We start from the raw sequence: 21,980 nt of genomic DNA, 5'->3' as shown, positions 1-21,980 counted from the left end.
TCAGACAGTATTTGAAATTTTGTATAATCTACTAGATGCTCATACACTTGTGACACCAGGTCTTAGTACACACATTGGTAAAATTTGGAATTGTATTATTTTTCTTGAATTTAAGTTAATCGGTATCTTTTCTAATTTCTTGAATATTGCTAGTAAAATAATAAAATTACTTAGAAACTTATTCTGAAAATAATTGATATATGTTTAATTTATTTGTTGGCTTGCCTAGCTGTAGTGTTGGGCGCCATCACGACCTATAGGTAAAATTGGGTCGTGACACTTTTAGAATCCGTTTTTTGGTATCTTCAATAGTCCAAGTTTTATTTTTTATCTTTCTCATCATAAAATGTGTACTACATTCTTATATTCTCTTTCTTGGTTTCTGCTAAAAAGCTTAAGTTTTATAGATAAGTTATATTGTTCTTTGTAGAAAGAAAAGAGTTATATTTTTTCTATAAAAAACAAGAGTTGAAGAGTACCGTTGAATAAAACTATATTGCGCATTCTTTTTTTCCTTTTTTTCCCCTCAGGTTTCAAGCGTTTCAACAAGTATATTAGTACATCAAAAATTATTTCGATATCAAGTTATAAACTTCTTGAATATGGTTCTATTATCTAAGATCAACAATATTTTAGGAGAGATTAAATTATTTATAAAAGAAACTATTAACAACTTTACATCTTAAAAAGCTAGAAAAATAGACTTCAATTGAAAATATAGATGATTTTTTTCCCTTCTGAAAGACCCCAGATTAAAAATTGGCTTCAGGCCACCAATCTTCTTGAGCCGCCCTGTGGCCCACGTCCAAAAAACTAAGGTGTAGGGAAAAAGGAGTAAATTAGGTCTTATAAATTAAGAGTGGAAAAAAAAAAGAGATCAAATGGCTAAACTAACAGAAAGAGTTCTGAAAATTCTTACGGCGGCTATCACGATTTGGGGAAAAGAAAGAATAAGGTATGCATATTTTCATATAAACATATTGTACTACTGTGTTCCAATTGATATATTGTTTTTTTCATTTACATCATGATAATAATTATAGCAATGGTTATGGGAAGACATAATGAATTGACAATGATTAATTAATAAGTGGAGTTAGGCTAAAAGTTTGGATTTCAAGAATAAGTAAACTGATATGGAAAACAAAGATTTTTGTATGCTAGAATTCGTTTCCGCCTCTTGAATTAGGAGATAATGCCTAATATTTGGAGTAATGATGATAATGATTAGGCATAGAGTAATTAAATGGCAATGATTAGATTGAGCAAGTTAGAGAAGGTTTGGTGCAAGTCACGGTGGAATAATGAAGCCACTGCTTCGGCTTTTATCGCTGTTTATTTTGACACTTAATTGTGTACATTTTTATTAATTGGATCGAGGGTTGATTTTGATTTTGATTTTAATTTGGAGATTATTGTTAAACAAAGTTTGTTTTTTCGGAGACATCCAATAAAATTGGAACGATATAAAAAAAATTTAGCAAAGTCCTTGCGGAAGAATGACATGCACAAATCGATAAATGGTCAAAAAGTATTTTCAAAAAATTTATTCAACGAAGTTCTGTTTTCATATCCAAAAAAAATAAATATAAGTTAGCATATTTTTTCAATTTCTGTCGCGACTTGGCGTTCATATTTTTCCAACTCAAATATATGTTTTAGCTTAGGAAGTAAAAGCATGATTAGCTTTTTAAATGCATATATTTTCTTACCATTTTGATTATTGTGTTATTACTTACTTTTGTCTTTAGTTATGCATATTAAATGACTTTTAAATTGCCTTTTTAGTTTTATATTCAAAGTAAATAAATGAGACCCATGAATCCACTTGTCAAGTAATTAAGGGCCTCACATAAGTATAATGTGAAATGTGCGATAGAAAATAAAATTTCTCCCCTCTAAGCACCAAGAGAGTATCTGTTGTTCAATGCCCGCCTCTTTTGGATAAAATGTTGGGAATGATTAAATCTTGGACTACTAGATTCTTATCCTATGCTGGCAGATCCCAATTGATAAAGTCATTGTTGTTCTCCATATAAGTCTTCTAGGCGCAGATCTTCATCTTACCTAAGAAAGTTGTTAAATTCATTGAAGCTACTTGTAGGAATTTCCTTCGGTCTTGTGGTACTGAGTTGTCAAAAAAGCTTTGTTAGCTTGGGATAGGATCCACTATCCAAGGTCTGTAGGTGGTTTAAATATTCTAGACATTGTAGTTTGGAATAAAGCTGCAATTAGTAAATTGTTGTGGAATATATGTAGGAAAAAAGATAAACTTTGGGTGAAGTGGATTCATTTTTACTGTGGGAGGAACATGAATATGTTTGAAGATGTCCCAAAATAAGCATCTTGGATTGTTCAGAAGATTTTGAAAGCCACAAAGTACTTTAATGAAGCAAGCTATATATTGAATGAGGTACAGAATATGGAGAAGTTCTCTACAAAGCAATTTTACTTGAAATTAAGGAGTACATTCCAGAAAGTAGCATGGAGGAAACTTGTGTATAAAAACCAAGGTCTACCCAAATAGATTTTCATATTGAGATTGTGTAACGACCCGACCTATCCTTTTGTGTAATTGTACCCCGTTACCCCCCATTTTATGCTTCACACATGTGTGTTTATGATTTTATGACTTGCGGGGTTGGTTAGTTTTGTTCCGAAAAGTTTTCGGGTTGATTTGGACCCTTTGATTCTTGATTTAGAAGTCAAAAATAAGGATTATTGACCAAACTTTGACTTTTATGAAAATGACCCAGGAACTGTATTTTGATGGCTCTGGTAGCTTCGTATTGTTATTTCGGACTTGGGTGTATGCACAGAATTGATTTTAGAAGTTCGTAGGTTGATTTATATTGATTAAATAGACTCGGTTTTCAGAGTTATTCTTGAGGGAGCTTGTTCCCCAAACCCTTAAGAATGCATAGCGCACGGAGTTTGAGCGGCTGCGCCAGGGTACTATGATAGTGTCGGAGTATGTTGTTTGATTCAGTGACTTGTCGAGACATGCACCTGCCTTAGTTTTTACAGTGAGAGAGCGAGTCTGTCGATTCATCGAGGGGATCAACTATGGTATAAGGTTTAGTATGGCTTGAGAGTTGGAGACAGATACCCCATATCAACAAGTGGTAGAGATCGCACGGAGGTTGGAGGGTATGTGGGGCCGTGAGAAAGAGGACAGGAAAGCTAAGAGGCCTCGAGGTACAGGAGGATTTAGTGGTGGTCAGGCTAAAGCTACAGTCCGTCATGGTAGAGGGTATGTGAGTTGTCCAGTTCATTCATCACTTTCAGCTTTTAGTGGTGCTCCGGTTATCCCGAGATCTCATGTTGCCCACTTTGCTCAGCCACTTTCTAGTGCACCTCCTGCACGGGGTGCCTTCAGCGGCCAGTCTAGCCGATCAGGCCCGAGCTACTCTCAGCAGCCACGCCCATCGAGAGCTTGCTTTGAGTGTGGTGATATCCGTCACATAGTTAGAGACTGCCCCACACTCAGGAGGGGTGCACCTCCATAGACTACTTAGGCTCCACAAATTCAGTCAGGTCCGTAGACTTCTCAGGCCATGATTGCTGCCCCAGTTGCCGCTCCACCTGCACAACCAGCTAGGGGTGGGGGACGTGCGGGTAGAGGTCGCCCTAGAGGGGGAGGCCATGCCATATTCTATATTTTTTCGGGTAGGACGGAGGCAGTTGCTTCAGACTCAGTCATTACAGGTATGGTTCCAGTTTGCTATAGAGATGCATCAGTCTTATTTGATCCGGGATCCACTTATTCATATATATCATCATACTTTGCTTCGTATTTGGATATATCACGTGATTCTTTGAGTTCTCCTGTTTATGTGTCCACGCCTATGGGAGATTCTATTATTATTGATCGTGTATATCAGTCGTGTTTAGTTGTTATTGGTGGTTTTGAGACTAGAGTTGATCGATTGTTACTTAGTATGATAGACTTTGATGTTATCTTGGGCATGGACTGGTTGTCGCCCTATCATGCTATCCTAGATTGTCACGCCAAGGCTATGACATTGGCTATGTCAAGGTTGCCATAGTTAGAGTGGAGGGGTGCGTTGGATTATGTTCCTAGCAGGTTCATGTCATTTCTAAAGGCTCAGCGGATGGTTGAGAAGGGGTGTGATTCTTATCTAACCTTTGTGAGAGATGTCAGTGCTGATGCTCCTAAGCATAAGAAAATCATCCTTACCTTTCACTGGGAGTACTATACCACCACCGACACAAGAAGGTCAGCTAGGTTATGTACTTAGCGGCAAGTATCATATACCCTACTTGCTCAGGTCGTCTCATCATAGTGTCGTACGAATCGACTCATCCATGCTAATAATAACACAAAATAGTACTCTCTCGAGGGAGAGCACTCTGCCGTAGTCTATACCATAAAGTGGCCATCTACGCCTACACCGACACGTGTAGTTTCATGACAACGAACACAATATATCCGAAGTCAATCTCGGTGAATACAAGTAACTCCCAAAATATTTGATACTTCAAAAATAGATTCATAGCATAGTAGCTTCAAAGGATCTATTTTTATCAACTCATAGCATTTATAGAAAATCTAAATCATTTTACAAAAATTAAATAAACAACCTTTTACCTTTAGCAATTTAACATCAACTTTTAAAATATACCACAAGTGCTATTCTATTTATCAATTTTCAACAAAATTACTTTCCATGAAAACTTATATTTAGCACTCAAATATGTATACTCTTATCAATACGTAAGTTTTGATAAAAACTTATAACATTTACCTTAAGTGTCATTTTGCCAACAAGATTTAAAATAAAATTTTATAAAATGACATGACACTACATATGCAACATAATTTTTTAGTACATGGAGACATATGTACTTGTTTGTCCCCACGAGCACGAAAGCACATTTACAAATAACTTACGCATTAACTAGAAACATGCTTTTAGAGAAGATCCCTCAAGAAGAGTAAGTTTTAATCAACTTACCTCGCTTTCACTTTATTAACATTTACAAGCTTTCAATCATCTTCCATCGTTCCAATGTTGATTAAAATGCTCAAACATCACCAACAAGTCGATATCTACAATTAGATATCCTAATTACATCAAAGTATGACCTAAAATATTGACCAATATTCATTTTGGCTCATAAGTTGACCACAAGCCTCCAACAACTCAAATCGCCGAATAGATTCACATGCTAGCCCATTCAACTTCAATCTTATATTTTAATACCCATTCGAAGTCATTAATGATACTACATTAATTGTCCAATGCCACCAAGTTACTATTCATCGTCTTCCATAATCAACACTTGCAAAATATACAATCCGGGTGATTACTTAGTTGATCACTTCCAACTTTTGCTAACAAATAATTCCATAGGTTTATTGTATTCATCAATTTCATCGCCAAGATTACTATTCATCTTCTCTCTCATTTTCTCAAAAGTACTATTCATGCCATGGACCAGAGTTTTATAATCCAACCTTTCAGCCATTAAAACTTGTAACAAATGCTTCAAATACTTCTAACTGATCATAATAAACGAGTTTGAAGCATTAGAATTACCTCTAGTAGATCAATCTTGAAAATCACAACTTTGGTGATTTTTTTTGTTTTGAGGATTTGATGATGAAACCAAAACTTCTTGTAGGAATGTCCAAATGACGAACGGTTTGAAGCGTTAGAAACTAGACTCGAAGATATTTCATTATCAAAATGGAATTCCGAACCTCTATAGAAGCGAACAATTTGATCGTGAACTATAGTCTTTATTTGTTCGACTGACTGATTCGAATCGATTGGGCTTCGTTCCGGGTAGTGTTTAATCATAAGCCTGTCTCTTTTGGTCTTTACTTGTCTACTTTCATTCCACTCATTTCCAACTCATTTCTCCAGTTCAACAATTTCAATACCGCGCCCCTTCTCCAGGGCGGCAGATGGGTCTAGAGAACCGAACTGTCTCACGATTTCAATCTGGTTAGAAAAACTTCTCCTGAGCAATTCATGTATCACTTGAGTAGTAGTACGAAACCTTAAGAAAAGGCGATCTACTAGTTGAAAAAAGGAGGATCCGTTGAAGAGTTTATGTTATCTCGGTAGAGAATAGTCCAATCTTTTCCAGCATCGGTGCAATATGAAAGAGTCCTTTAGAATTCCTTAGAATACGAATGAGATCAAAACGGCTCTGACGAGGCTCGAGTAAAAGAAGTGGTACCTGAATAGAGGGCCATCTCAGACCAGTGAAGATCCGAATTGAGCTGCTTAAGATTCTAATTCAAGTAAGGAAGATTGTCATTAGTCTAGGTATTCTAAATATAAAATACCATTAGCGCCCAAGCTAACCATCTCGATTGATCGATCGGAATGAAACCGATTAATATAGAACTGCTAAAGATGGAAAAAACGAAAGGAACAAAGTTGTAAGAAAGTTCCATGACATCCAAGTTTTCTTTTCGAAATGAAAGATTGAGCAGCTGCTGAAGATGGAGCTGCATAGGGTAGTTCCAGTTAAGAGAGAGAAATCTCCCTTTCTCTCACTCAATAGATCTATGTCTCATTCATCTTGATTGAGGAGTTTCTTACTGACAGCTAAACCTGAAAAGAGAGGTTCTGTCTTTCTTCATTCAAGTAAGAAAGGACGCTCGCAGACCTATATGGAAGGAAGAGAATTATTAGAACTCTCGTCCGCCTCTCTTTTTACCATTTGTAGCTGAACTTTCTTACTTATGCGATGAGGAGCTTACTTAGTATTGAAATCGAGTTGGCAGAAAGTACCGAGGGTATGAAATCCTTATTGATCCTTCTCTCCTCTTGCTCGACGTACCAACTTCAGGCCTTGATTCGTCCTCCGCAAGGAAGGAACGAGTCGGTTCCCCTTTTCGTTATTCGGTAGCATAAAGAAAATAGATTCAAATTGACAAACCACCAAAAGAGTGAGAAAAACATTGATAGGTTGTCCACCACATAACTCATTATATATATATATATATATATATATATATATATATATATATATATATATATATATATATATATATATATATATATATATATATATATATATATATATATACTCGTCTAAAATTAGGTCTTGTGCGTACTCATTTGGAACTTTAATCTATCATGAAATTTCCAACTTGACTTGTCCCAAGGGCTCTCCTTAGGCCCTATATCACTTCAAATACACCTCGTACACTTGTTATTATATCCAATTAATATCCATCATATTAATAGTCCTCATCTGCACACAAAATAATGTAATTAGCACACATCAACTTTCTTAATAGCACTTAGGTACTTTAAAATTTTTCTGGGTGCTACAGATTTGTGGTCAGGTTATCATCAGCTAAAGATTCGGGATTCGGATATTTCAATAATTGCCTTTGGGACTCAGTATGGTCACTACGAGTTCTTTGTGATGTCATTTGGGCTGACCAACGGCCCAACAACATTTATGCACCTAATGAATAGTGTATTCCAACCATATCATGATTCATTCATTATTATGTTTATTGACGACATCTTGGTGTACTCCCATAATCGGAAAGATCATGAGCAACATTTGAGGATCATGCTCCAGACCTTAAGAGAGAAGCAGTTGTATGCAAAATTCTCAAAGTGTGAATTCTGGCTTGATTCGGTGGCGTTTTTGGGTCATGTGGTGTCGAGTGAGGGGATCAAGGTAGGTCCGAAGAAGATTGAAGCAGTGCAAAGTTGGTCCAGACCGTCTTCAGCTACTGAGATTCGGAGTTTCCTTAGTTTGGCCAGGTATTATCATTGTTTCGTGGAGGGTTTCTTATCTATTGTTGCACCTATGACCAGATTGACCCAGAAGGGTGCTTCTTTCAGATGGTCCGAGGAGTGTGAGGCAAGCTTTCAAAAGCTCAAGACTGCTTTGACTATAGCCCTAGTGTTGGTGTTGCCTACGGTCCTGGGGTCTTACAGTATGTACTGATGCGTGACGTGTTGGACTTGGCGCGATGTTGATGCAAGACGGTTGGTTGATTGCCTACGCGTATCGACAGCTAAATACACATGAGAAGAACTATCTGGTCCACGACTTGGAGTTGGCAGCCATTGTTCACGCATTGAAGATCTGACGGCATTTTTTGTACGGTGTCCCTTGTAAGGTCTTTACTGACCACCGGAGTCTACAACATCTGTTGAAATAGAAAGATCTTAACTTGCGGTAGCGGAGGTGGTTAGAGTTGCTTAAGGACTATGGTATCACCATTCTATATCATTCCGGGAAGACCAATGTGGTAGCCTATGCCTTGAGTCAAAAGGCGGAGAGTTTAGGTAGTTAGCATATCTACCGGCAGTAGAGAGGCCATTAGCATCGGATGTTCAGGCCTTAGCCAACCAGTTTGTTAGATTGGATGTTTCAGAGCCTAGTCGAGTTCTTGCTTGCGTGGTTTCTCAGTCTTATCTATATGATCGTATCAGAGAGCGTCAGTATAACGACCCCCATTTGCTTGTCCTCAAGGACACAGTTCAACACGGTGATGCCAAGGATGTTTCTATTAGGGATGACGGTGTGTTATGAATGCAGGGCCGATTATGTGTGCCCAATGTGGATGGGTTGCGTGAGTTGATTCTTCAGGAGGCCCACAGTTCGCGGTACTCCATTCATCCGGGTGCCACTAACATGTATCAGGACTTGAGGCAACACTATTGGTGGAGAAGGATGAAGAAAGACATAGTGGAGTATATAGCTCGGTGCCTAAATTGTTAACAGGTGAAGTATGAGCATCAGCGACCAGGTGGTTTGCTTCAGCGACTTGAGATTCCTGAGTGGAAATGAGAGCGTATCACCCGGGACTTCGTTGCTGGGCTCCCACAGACTCAAAAGAAATTTGATGTTGTATAGGTTATTGTGAACAGGTTGACCAAGTCAGCTCATTTCATCCCAGTGGTGACTACCTATTCTTCAGATAAGTTGGCTCAGGTTTATATCCGCGAGATAGTCCGATTTCATGGAGTACTAGTATCCATCATCTTTGAACGGGGTACGCAGTTCACATCGCATTTCTGGAGAGCTGTACAGTGTGAGATAGGCACACGGGTTGAGTTGAGTACATCATTTCACCCTCAGACGGACGGACAATCCGAGCGCACTATTCAGATATTGGATGATATGCTTCGTGCATGCGTTATGGATTTCAGGGATTCTTGGGATCAGTTCTTACCGCTTGCAAAGTTTGCCTACAACAACAGCTACCAATCAAGTATTCAGATGGCTCCTTATGAGGCCCTATATGGGAGACGGTGTCATTCCCCAATTAGGTGGTTTGAGCAGGGAGAGTCTAAGTTATTAGGCACAAATTTTGTTAAAGAAGCTTTGAATAAGGTCAAGTTGATCCAGGATCGGCTTCGTACAGCCCAATCTAGACAGAAGAGTTACGCAGATCGGAAGGTTCGTGATGTTTCATTCATGGTTGGAGAGCAAGTCTTGCTCCGGGTTTCACCCATGAATGGTGTGATGAGGATTGGAAAGAAGAAAAAGTTGAGCCCTAGGTATATCAGACCTTTTGAGATCCTTGAAAAGATTAAGGAGGTATCCTACAAGCTTGCATTGTAACCTAGTTTAACTGTGGTTCATCCGGTGTTCCACGTTTTTATGCTCCGAAAGTATTACGGTGATCCGTCTCATATTTTAGACTTCAGCATGGTCTAACTGGATGAGGATTTGACTTATATTGAGGAGCCGGTGGCTATTTTGGACAGACAAGTTCGGAAGTTGAGATCAAAGAACATTGCTTCAGTAAAGATTCAATGGAGGGGTCATCCGGTCAACGAGGCGACCTGGGATACCGAGCACGACATGCGGAATTGTTATCCTCATCTTTTCACCATTTTAGGTATGTCCTTATGCATGTTCGAGGACAAATATTTATTTTAAGAGGGAAATAATGTAATGACCCGACCGGTCATTTTATGTAATTGCGCCCCGTAACCCCCCTTTTTATGCTTCACACATGTGTGTTTATGATTTTATGACTTGGGGGTTGGTTAGTTCTGTTTCAGGAAGCTTTCGAGTTGATTTGAACCCTTTGATTCTTGACTTAGAAGTTAAAAATTAAGAATGTTGACCAAACTTTGACTTTTTGTGAAAATAACCCTGGAACTATTTTTTGATGGCTCCGGTAGCTTCGTATTGTGATTTTAGACTTGGGCGTATGCCCAGAATTGATTTTGGAAGTCCGTAGGTTGATTTATGTTGATTTGCCGAAATTTGGCAGTTTGAAATTGAAAAGTTAGACCGTAGGTTGACTTTTAGTTATCGAACTCGGAATTTAATTTTTGGGACTTGGAATAGGTCCGTTATGGTATTTAGAACTTGTCTGCAAAATTTGGTGTCGTTTGGAGTAGATTTGATAGGATTCAGACGTTTAGTTGTGCTTTTAGAAATTCTTGAACTTTACATTGAAATTCATGCGTTTTACTGTTCGATTCGTAGTTTTAGATGTTATTTTTGTGTTTTGATTGCGTGAGCGAGTTCGTATGATATTTTTTGACTTATGTAGATGTTTGGGTTGGAGCCCCGAGGGCTCAGATGAGTTTCAGACATGTTCCGGAAGGGTTTTGAACTGAAATTTGATTGATGGTGTTGCTAGTGCTCAGGTATCGCAATTGCGAGCACCAGCATCATAATTGCGAAGGTGACAATGGGGGCTCAGATGTTGCAATTTTGACTTCCCCTTCGCATTTGCGAAGTCTGACAAACATTTCCTTAGCTCGCATTTGCGAACATTTGTTCTCTTTTGTGATGTTCCCAACTTCGCAATTGCGAAGCCTTTTATCGCAAATGCGATGATGTTTGAGGCTGTCAGGGTTTGCAAATGTGATCCCTGGTCCGCAATTATGAGGGTTCGTAAATGCGAACCCTATGTCGCAAATGCGACATCTACATCTGGTACAAAGGGATGGGAGACGGGATTTTTGAAAGCATTCTCTCATTTTTTAACCCTAGTCTCGGTAGGAGGCGATTTGGAGAGGGGATTTTCACCTACAAACTTTGGTTAAGTGATTATAATCCATTTCTAATCATATTCCATCAACATATCTTAGATATTAACATTAAAATCATGTGAATCAAAGTGAAAATTTGTGAAACCTTGTCAAGTTTTTTGAAAAATAAAAAATTGAGTTTTAAAAGTCGATTTGGACTGGGATTTTGAAACTAATAACATATATGAACTCGTGGGGTCATGGGTAGTCGGAATCTACCATTGGACCCGAATTTTGACTGGGTGGGCCCCGGGTTGAACTCCTAGCATTGGTTGATTATATTAAGTCAATTTTGGTTAGATTTGAGCGGTGTGGAGGCGAATTTTAAGGGAAAAGCTATTTTCGAGTGTTTAATTGGCCTAGTTGAGGTAAGTATCTTGCCTAACTTTGTATGGAGAAACTACCCCTTAGGATTGGTATTGATTGATTCATATGTGCTATGTGAAAGTTGTATACGCAAGGTGACAAGTGGATACACGGGTTGTATGTGATATTTGACCGGTTTAGGCTATTTAGACTATTTTCATGCCTTAATTAAAATGTCATATCATGTTCTAAATTCTTATAGTTAATCTATTCTTGTTTGTGTTAGTCTATCCTCACATGCCCTAATTGATTTGTTTAACACTTGTTCTACATCTTACTTGATAAATTGCTCTCATGCTTTAGTTGAACTTTTTGCCCCTTTATTTGATATGTGTCATCTCTTCCATTGTTGATTATCATTACTTGAAGTCATTGTATGTGTTATCTCTTTCATTGTTAATTATTATTATTTGAAGTCATTGTTACTAGTTATCCCTTTCGTTGCTATTATTCTCATTTGAAGTCATGGTATTCCTTCCATTGTGAGTTAATGGTATTTGGTTCGTAGTTACATATTATCTTTCTTATTGTTGCGTTATTGATGTTGAAGTTGTGGAAGTCGTATCATTTTGAAGCAAAGTTGATAATTGTTAAGATATCTTTCTTGTTGAGAATTGTTCATTCATTGTTATTGTTGATATTCTTTTACATGTTGCGATGGAGTCGTGGGCTATTGTTGTGAAAATATTGATATTGTTGATTGTTGGCAAGTTATGATATATGGTCACTTGTGGTACGAGTTGTTATTATGATATGATATTGACGCGCATGCGGCGGTATAAGGCTTGGGGTTAATATGCATGCGGCGGTATAAGGTGGAACTTATGTGTGTGTTGCTTGTAGGAAAACTACGTGAATCCACGCAGCATCATAAGGTGGGCTAAAGTGCGTGTAGCTATTTCGAAAAATCTGTTTTCAAAACCTATTTCAAATGTAAGGCTCACGCGGTGGCATAAGGAAGGATTGAGATTGTGAATTGTGAATACGAGGCGGTATTTCGGTTGTGATTCTTGATATATATACACGGGGCGGTACCTCATTGGTAATTCTTATCGTACACGAGGTGGTACCTCGTTGTGATTCTTGTGGTTTTGTTCTTCCTTGTTTTTATCAGTTATTGTCTGTATATGATCATTGTGGTTCTCCTTAACTGATTTCTTTATGTTATTTCCGTACTTACAATTTTGATATTAGTTCATGTTGTTAACTGTTTCACATCAGTTATTTCTCCGCTTCCATTATTTATCCGTATTACGTTTTTATATTGTTTATTTATATCCTAGTAGGTGTCTTGACCTGGCCTCGTCGCTACTCTACCGAGGTTAGGCTTGATACTTATTTAGTACCGTTGTGGTGTACTCATATTATCTCCTGCATATTTTTGTGCAGATCCAGGTACGCTGCTCGTGCCGGTCGTTAGTGATCATCTGTTAGCTACTTTACTAAGACTTCAAGGTATGCCTGCTTGGCGTCCGCATGCCTCGGAGTCACCTTCCTTTATTCTTATTTCCTGTTGTATTTTCTTTCAGACAGTTATACAGTAGATATTCTAGTTTTACTTTGTAGAGTTTATGACTCAGTTCCACCGGTTTTGGAAAAGTATTTTGTTGAGATTCAATTTCAGGAGTTTATATCAGTTATTCAGCCTTGTTTTAGTATTTGTTAATTATTTCTGTCAAGTTGTTATTAATTATTAGGTTTACCTAGTCATAGAGACTAGATTCCATCACGATATCCTACGGAGGAAAATTGGGGTCGTGACAGATTGGCTGCACTTTGGAGATTGTATGCAAGAGACAGATTATTCAAGTGGGGTGTGACTCAAGATCAATTTTGTCCCTTATGTGAGCAAGACCATGAAAGTTTGGCCCATTTGTTCTTTACCTGTGAGACCATTGCACAACTCTGGATGAAGCTACTCTACTGGATAGGTGTCATTGAAAACCCAATGGCTTGGGAAGATGAACTAAAGTGGGCTATGCAATATGCTAGTGGAAGAAGTCCAAGAGCTGAGGTATACAGAATGCTACTAGCGGCTAATATTTACCGTGTGTGGATAGAAAGGAATTATAGAGTGTTTTAGGGCAAGCAGCAGAGTATTGAGGTAGTAGCTAGACAAATAGTTCAGGAAATCCATTTTAGAGGTTCAATGAAGGTGAAGATTGCAAAGTGGCTAGAGAGCTTAAACTACTACCCAGCCTATTTACTTTTGTTATTGAGATGATCTTTTTGCTATTTTAGTTTCTAAGCTTAGACTGAAGGTTGGGACTTGATGTCCAACTTTTAGTGTTTGTGTATTGTACATAACTCCAATTTGGTAATAAAAATCTAACTAATTACTCAAAAAAAGGAAAATGAATAAGTCAAAAAAATCAATCGGGACGAAAAACATTTGATGATTTCTCTAATTTGCTTTAATTTTTGTGGACGGAATTATTGTTATAGCGAGTACTCAAAATTCGAGAGTAGTCGAGATTTACAAAAAATAACCTAGACACTATTGTTATTAAATGATAGAAAAAGCCAAAGAGAAAAGAGTTAATATCCTAAAATTCCATTAAACTATCCAACTTTTGCTAGTTTCCTATGTGAATTATATGGTGTCCCCAAAATCCCTTCTAAGATATATTTTTCTTTATACTAAAACCCTTCGTTGGATTATCTTGCATAATATGTGTAATAACTCGCAACCGAGTGCGTGACGGCTGGAAAAGGTCATCAAAAATGGCCCAGTTGATAGTGTGTAACGGCTAATTAACTTAACTTTTTAAATATATATATTTTTTATTTTCTCCTTATTTTCTTTATATTTTCACCTTTCTTCCTTTTTTTTTTTTTTTTTTTACCTTTCTTCTACATTTTTCACCTTTCTTCATTACACCATCTAATTCCCAATGAAATTCTCCCTCTCTTGTTATTTCTAAATTTATTTTTTATGTTTCTTTCTTTTTATTCTTCTTACATATCTTACCTGAATTTATCTGAATGAAGGAATACCAATTCAATACATTGTAGAGAATAAGGTTGAATGTAGTTTGTGGATGTGCACAACTTGCATCTTTGAAAACGTCAATGGCAATTGTTAATTCAGAAAGGCATTTTTTTTGGATTCAAACACTATGGGATAATCATCTTTCAAATCATCATATGTTATGTGATATTTTTTGGCCAAAATTTTATTTTTACCAAAATCTAACTTTTTTTTCATCCCAAATGTCGTACTAAATCAAAACCCACAATGAAATCAAAAATTAATGAATTAAAAATAAGGTTAATTTGAAGTTTATCGCGGATTATTTGTAGCCATTATCGAAGAAGATTAATAGAAGAGAAAGGGATTTTCCTACAAATAACCGGCGGAGTACAGCGTCCCCTCTTTTTTTGGATGTTTTAACCCCCTTATACACATTCAATTAAATGTAATTCTTCGTTTAAAAGGGATGGCAAACAGGTGGGTCGGGTTGGATATGGGCGGGTCTAAAATGGATAATGCAAAATGGATAAAATATCCGACCCATTCCATTCAATGCACATAAAAAATGGGTTAACCGGCGAATAATATGGATATCCATATTATCCATGGCTTCATGAATATGATCACTTTTGGGAGAATTCCTAATCTCCTAAAGCAACCACCAATTTGAGACTTTGCAAATATAAAAGTTAAACCCATTGGTTATCCATTTTTTAAGTGGATAATATGGTTTTTATCCATATTTGACCTATTTTTAAAAAGTTCATAATCCAATCTATTTTTTAGTGGATAATATGAATGAATAACTATTTTTTATCGATTTTGTCACCACTAATTAAAACACGTAATTAAGTTGGTTATTAGATTAGGCTGCGTTAAAATGCTACGTATGGTGCCACATGGCATTCTTTTCATTAAATGAGAGCATGGAGCAGATGCACTTCAAACAATTCAATGCGTTTTTAATATGAAGAAAAATATAGTTGAAGAAAGTTTTGGGGATACCAAATAATTTAAGTAGGAAACTGATAAAAATTGGATAGTTTAAGGGGATTTTAGGATATTAACTCAAAAAGAAGCTCTCACTTCTAAACCAGTTCTCTTGTTTTTTCTTCAGAAAAATACTTTCTCGTAATGATGATTAAGCAATAGCAGTTTATATGTATTTAATTGATGCAAACAAGCATGTAGAAAATCAAATCTTTATTTTTCAGCATGAAGGACTATATAATAGCAATTTGAGGACCAAATAGGAGCAATTAATATAGTGCGGGGAAAGTTATGGTTCAAGGTGTAGTCAGGACCAAATTGAGACCACAGATATAGCTTGCGGACACTCTTGACTCAACTAAAAATATACTACATATACTTAGAAAAGTAAGCTATATTGACCAAATTTGCCCATGATTTCTAATTTTTAACTTAAAACGGAGGTCATGACACCCCCCCACCCCACCCCAAAAAAAAGGAAGTGAACTCGATGGGTAAAAGCTGCATTCTATTTCAAGTTTGGACTTTAAAAGAAAAGTAATTCAAATGTGGATTTAGGTTATAAATACTTTTTTATACAATTCATATCGTATAGTTTAATCTGTTATATCAAATAACTTATTGCTGTTATAACCTTTTAAGCAACTTAAACGTATAAATATTTGTACACCGTCAATGTATATAACCAAATCCATTTTCACAAAACTATTAAATTATCTTTAATTATTTTCTCTTTGTATTTTTCCCAATAATTTTCTAGTATTTTTTTCAAGTTAAATCAAAGTTGATTATAGAGATTTATGTAAAAAAATCACCCGCATCATGGTATTTACACTAAATGGATGCATAATATGTGTGTATAGACTTATCACTTTTAACTATAATAAATTAATATATATTATCTCTTTATTAAATTACCTAATTATAATAAGTTGACATGATTTGACGGAAATAATAGCAACAATAACAACATTCTCAGTATATTCCTATAATATATACGGACACTATATTCCTATCTTGCGTAGGTAGAGAGTCTTATTCCGATAGACCCTTAGGCTCGTAAACTTGAGAGTCACTATACCTAAAATTTAACCGATTTGTATCCTGTGACCACACGCTGTCCCTTTGCCTATTCTTTTCCAAATTTCCTAAAATAGGGACTTAGTCTTTGGTCCTCAGTCCTCACTCTCTGCCATTTCTAAGCCGCGTTTTCCTTTACTTTGATTCTTCCACACTCCCAAATCATAATCCCCTGTCCCTTAAAGCTTCTTCAAACCTCACAACATTATACAAATCTTTCCTTTGAAAAACAAAACACCATCTTTTATTCTCTAAAACAACATGAAAGCATATTTCACCACACCATTTCTATGGCCATTCTTGATCAAAAAACTCACCTTTTCTTTTCTTTAGTTCTTTGCTTTCTCATTTCCCTTTCACCCATTTCTTCACTTTCAACTGTTGCCATTTCAAAAACTTCTAACCAAACATTAGTTTGTGCATTGATTTCCTCCTCCTCATTTCCTCAACAATCTTCCCTCAATTGTACTAGCTTTCCTCAGGGAATTCAAATCCCTTTGAATCCTTCAGTTTCCTTTTCTGGTATTGTAGGTGGAAATGGTTTCCTTTGTGGGTTGACCTCATCTTACTCCTCTTCTACTTCAATCATGGTGTGTTGGAGATTCTCACACAATGGCACCAACTTGTCTTACAAAAGGATTTATCTTGGTCCATTGATCACAAATCTTGATTCTGGAAATTCCCACATTTGTGGAATTGTCAATAATAGGCTTGAGTGTTGGCAGTGGCATGAATTTAATTCATCAAACACCAGCTTAATTACTTCAAATCTTGCTGTTGGAGAAGATTTTGTTTGTGGTTTGTTGGCATCTGGTCAAATCCAATGTTTAGGAAGCTTCAGAAATGTCACTGATACTATTCCCTCAGGGAATTACAGTGAAATTGCATCTGGTTCTCAACATGCTTGTGCTATTTCCAAGAATAATAGTTTGGAATGTTGGGGAAATATGGTAGGAGAAAAACCTATTGGCCAATTCAAATCACTTGCTTTAGGTGATAATAGGAGTTGTGCTTTGAAGATTAATGGGACAGTTGTTTGCTGGGGAGAAACTGGTTTTGGTCTCCCTTCATCTTTGAGTGAGGAACGTTTTGAAACATTGGAAGCAAAACAGGACATTTTCTGTGGTATTGTGACCGCAAATTATTCATTGTTTTGTTGGGGTAATGACATTTTCAATTCAAATCCAGCAGTCTTTAATGGTGTACAAGTAGTTCCGGGACCATGTACTACTTCATGTCCTTGTGCACGTTTACCTAACTATGAGACATTTTGTGGTCAGGGACTAATGGTATGTCAACATTGTGATAGGCCAGAATCTGGGGTGAATCCACCAATTGTTAACGGGTCGGGTCCTTCACCACCACCACCATTGCCTCCACAGCCAACGCCAACGCCATCTCAAACGAGTGGAAGAAGCGGTCTATGGAGTAGGAGGAATGTGACATTTCTAGTGGTAGGTTGTGTTGGATCCTTAATGATGTTGAGTGTCCTTGTTATCTTGTTTTTCAAGTATTGCAAGATCAGAGGATGCAGAGTACACGACTCCGGCCGCCTTGATGAGGCGGGTTCACCGCCCCAGCAAGGCAGCCAGACGTCTCGAGTTCAAGATCAACAAGATACTCCTCAGCCACCAGCCTTGGAAAAAAGACTTAGTCAATTGATTAGTATAGGAAATGGGGGTCACCTAGAAGAATTTTCCTTGCAAGTATTACTTCAAGTGACGAATAATTTCTCCGACGAGCACAAAATAGGGAGTGGAAGTTTTGGATCTGTTTATCATGCTACATTAGAAGACGGGCGTGAAGTAGCCATAAAAAGAGCAGAAGCTTCAGCCTCATCTTCCTATGCTGGTGGCACAAAATATAGACAAGAGGACAAGGACAATGCATTCCTCAATGAGCTAGAGTTTTTGTCACGCCTCAATCACAAGAACCTTGTTAGGCTATTAGGTTATTGTGAAGATAACAATGAACGTGTCTTGATTTTCGAGTACATGAACAATGGCACTCTCCATGACCATCTCCACAGGCTTGAAAGCTCACCACTAATGTCATGGGCTGGTAGGATCAAGGTGGCATTGGACGCGGCACGTGGCATCGAGTACCTGCACGAGTACGCGGTGCCAGCTGTCATCCACCGTGACATCAAGTCGTCCAACATATTGCTGGATGCCACGTGGAACGCCAAGGTGTCCGACTTTGGATTGTCCCTAATGGGGCCTCAGGATGACGAAACACACCTTTCTATGCGCGCTGCTGGCACAGTCGGTTATATGGACCCCGAGTACTACAGATTGCAACAACTGACGACGAAAAGTGATGTGTATAGTTTCGGAGTAATGTTGCTAGAGTTGTTGTCAGGGTACAAGGCAATTCACAAGAATGAGAATAGGGTACCACGAAATGTGGTTGATTTTGTTGTGCCATACATAGTACAAGATGAGATTCATAGAGTGTTGGATCGTAGAGTTCCACCACCAACACCTTTTGAAATTGAGTCTGTGGCATATGTAGGTTATCTTGCAGCAGATTGTACAACATTAGAAGGTAGAGATCGTCCAACAATGACTCAAGTTGTAAATATGCTAGAAAGAGCCTTGCAGGCATGTTTGGCTACTCCAATTCTTTCTCGGTCCAACACCGATGATTCGTCCACATAGTCAGCACGCTTTGACACGTGTATATTGTAATTATACATTTTTCTTATTTTTCTATATATATATATATATTTTAAGCATTTATCACTATTTACTCGGTCGTTTAAATTTGTGACACTTTTCGCTTAGTTAAACTGGATTAGATTAATTCATGTTTCAATTATGAAATTTTGATATTGAGAAGTTACATTATAAAAATATATTATAATTTTTCAATCAAAATAGTAAAGAATTTTTTAATAATAGTCAAAACTTACGTTACTTTGAATCTAGGGTAATAAAGAAAAATTAAAATATTTCAGGATAGACGGAGTACAATTTGCTCCTCCAAGATTTGGAAAGTGTATGAAATTAATACCAACCACAAAGTGATTTAACAAAAGTGGATGACAGAGCGCATTAATTTAAAATTTTCCTTCTGACCTTCCATTTGAATTTTCCTATTCAATTTTATAGTTTTTCAAAGACAGAGTTGGCAATTAGTACTACCATAAGTCAAAGAGAAAATATTGAAAATCAAATAAAATAGAGAGTTTACCAACTATAGCTTGGTCCTTTTTTTGGCTTTTGTGGGGGTGATTAGGTCACATTGTAGAAATGTGCATACAATTCAACAATCTTCCAAATTGACCTATATTTTCTTCCTTTGTCTGTTTGAACAAGCCTTATATTATTAGTATATTTAACTGTCATTGAAGGTATTGTTTTAATACAAGTTTCCAGAGATTAAAGAGCTTGTAATTTGGTTCAAAATGATTGAAAAATATTGATGTAGAAAAAGTCAACTTGCTATGACAAAGGCAGATAGTAAGGTCACCTTCTTCTCTTGTTCTTTTCTTTTTTGTTTAATATTTTTAGAAATGAATGGGCTTTGCCAAGTCAAGCCAACATAATTGCTAACGTTTAATTCATGACAACAATTGCTACAATTTCAATAATTTGATGACTCCTTTTTGCAATAGAATAATTCCTCCATCTCAATTTATGTGTGATATTCTTTTATTTTTATTTAGTGATTATCCGGTGCATTAAACTTTCGCTATGCGTGGGGTCCGTCAAAGAGTCGCCCCGTTTTATTTAGTGTTAAAAAAAATAATACATTTCTATATTTCGTAGCAATTTAACTTTAAACATATCATTTTCTCCTTAATGTGATGATTTATAATCACAGAATTTCTATATATATTATTTCAAAGCACAAATCTCAAAAAAAAAAAAAAATTCTTAAATTTCGTATCCAGAAAAAATTTCTTAAATATTTGTTTTGTATTTTTATTTATTTCTATAATTAAAATCTATTTTATTTGAATTTTAAATATTAAATATATTTGAATAAAGAACATATCTTTTGAAAAGGTCCGCTCTATAAATACAAGCTTCCAATAAAGTGGACATAGAAAAAGCTACAAGTATATTCTTTATTTGTTGTATTTTGAAGAAGATTGTTTGTATTTTTTCAATTTGAATACGGGCAATATCTTCTTTAAGAAAAGTTATTCTCACACCTTAAGCCTTCTTCAATTTCTTTTTTAATTATTGTTTTTTCTAACATCATCTAACCCACAAATTACGCATTGCGCTTTACCACTAGATAAAGTTTTGGGGGCTAGACTTCCTACTATTATTAAGTAAATGAAGTTAATATTATTTTTCTTTTCCACTTTCTCTCTTCAAATGTCATATAATTTACCTCAAAACTACAGAAAAAATAACTTTTAAAAAAATAATAATTTTACTTAACTAACAGCTTGTTTGGATGGTTGTTACCTATTGTATTATATCGTATTGTTACTTTATATATACTGTTTATTTTGATTGTTACTTAAATTTTATTGTATCGCATCATTAAATCTATCGTTATATAATTACAAAAAGTGTCACTTTCGGTAACGACCGATTTGGTGTGACCGCGTCGTTACCATATTTTTTTTCTTTTATTTTGTCCTTCCTTATTATTAAATAATTATATTTTATTATTTACCCTATCTTTTTATATAATAATTCTACCATGTACCCTACTTTTTTTTATAATATTGCAAGTTAATTTTTTCGTATTGTTGGTGCATGATATTATAAAATGATGAAAAATAGTACAATCTATCTAAACGTTATATTCATCAAAACGATACAGTACAATATAATATAATATATTATGAAACGATACGTAACAAGCATCCAAACAAGTTGTTGCTCAAAGTTGAAAGTAAGTGTGATATCACTTAAATTAGAGTAGCATCTGCTAACCTACAGATCCGAAAAATAATTTAAGAAGTTCCATTTAAACAAAATGAGATACAGGCACACACTATAAAGACGAAAAGTCAAAAGTACGACGAAAGAAACAATCTTTGAAGACAGATTCACGTAGTTTTTCTACTAATAATCCTTTACCCATAATTTTAAAATAGAACGCGACACCAACGTGTACAAAATCAACGTGCTTTTAGTTTACACATGTTGAGTGGATAACCAAAGGCGGATCCAAGATTTTGGGAAGATAAATACACACACTATTACTAAAAGATGAATCCAAAATATAAATTTTTCAAGTTTAACCTTTAATTCTTACTATTGCACTGATTATGCTTTTCAAATTATAAATTCAAAATTATTTTTTTAAATAGTAATTTCTTACATATATCTATACTTTGTATTGGAATTGTTGGGATCAATTGAACTCATTAACTATATATCTTAATTAATACGCAAAAATGACACCATACATGCCCATACCCAGTGGGTGCGCCCAATTCTAGAAAAGAAAAAAAGAAGGAAAAAAAAAAAACAAGATTGACATAAAATTTGAACTACCAAACCTTAGAAAGGTACACTCAATACCCATCGTATCAGTATCATATGATAATTTGAGCTTGGGTGCACGCGCGCACACACTGTGTATGTGTG

The 21,980-nt window shown here is 36.2% G+C and overlaps 1 protein-coding gene and 1 non-coding gene across 2 annotated transcripts; both read left to right on the top strand.

Annotated features, from left to right (window-relative positions):
* The first annotated feature begins 1,431 nt into the window (after nucleotides 1–1,431).
* LOC142180528 (U6 spliceosomal RNA) lies at nucleotides 1,432–1,535 on the top strand. The gene has a single exon (XR_012709147.1). It is a non-coding gene; the product is annotated as a U6 spliceosomal RNA (small nuclear RNA).
* Nucleotides 1,536–16,514: 14,979 nt separating this feature from the next.
* On the top strand, nucleotides 16,515–19,166 carry LOC107805685 (serine/threonine-protein kinase-like protein CCR4). Its single transcript, XM_016629758.2, has one exon. It carries the CDS (start codon nucleotides 16,710–16,712, stop codon nucleotides 19,077–19,079), a length of 2,370 nt encoding a protein of 789 aa, XP_016485244.1. The 5' UTR covers nucleotides 16,515–16,709; the 3' UTR covers nucleotides 19,080–19,166.
* The last annotated feature ends 2,814 nt before the right edge of the window (nucleotides 19,167–21,980 follow it).

This window comes from Nicotiana tabacum, chromosome 4, assembly GCF_000715075.1.
Source record: "Nicotiana tabacum cultivar K326 chromosome 4, ASM71507v2, whole genome shotgun sequence".
Taxonomy (NCBI): Eukaryota; Viridiplantae; Streptophyta; class Magnoliopsida; order Solanales; family Solanaceae; genus Nicotiana; species Nicotiana tabacum.
This window is presented reverse-complemented; position numbering and strand designations above follow the sequence as displayed.

Coding starts and splice junctions, on each gene's coding strand:
- LOC107805685 (XM_016629758.2), top strand. CDS start 16,710: ATGGCCATTCTTGATCAAAAAACTCACCTTTTCTTTTCTTTAGTTCTT.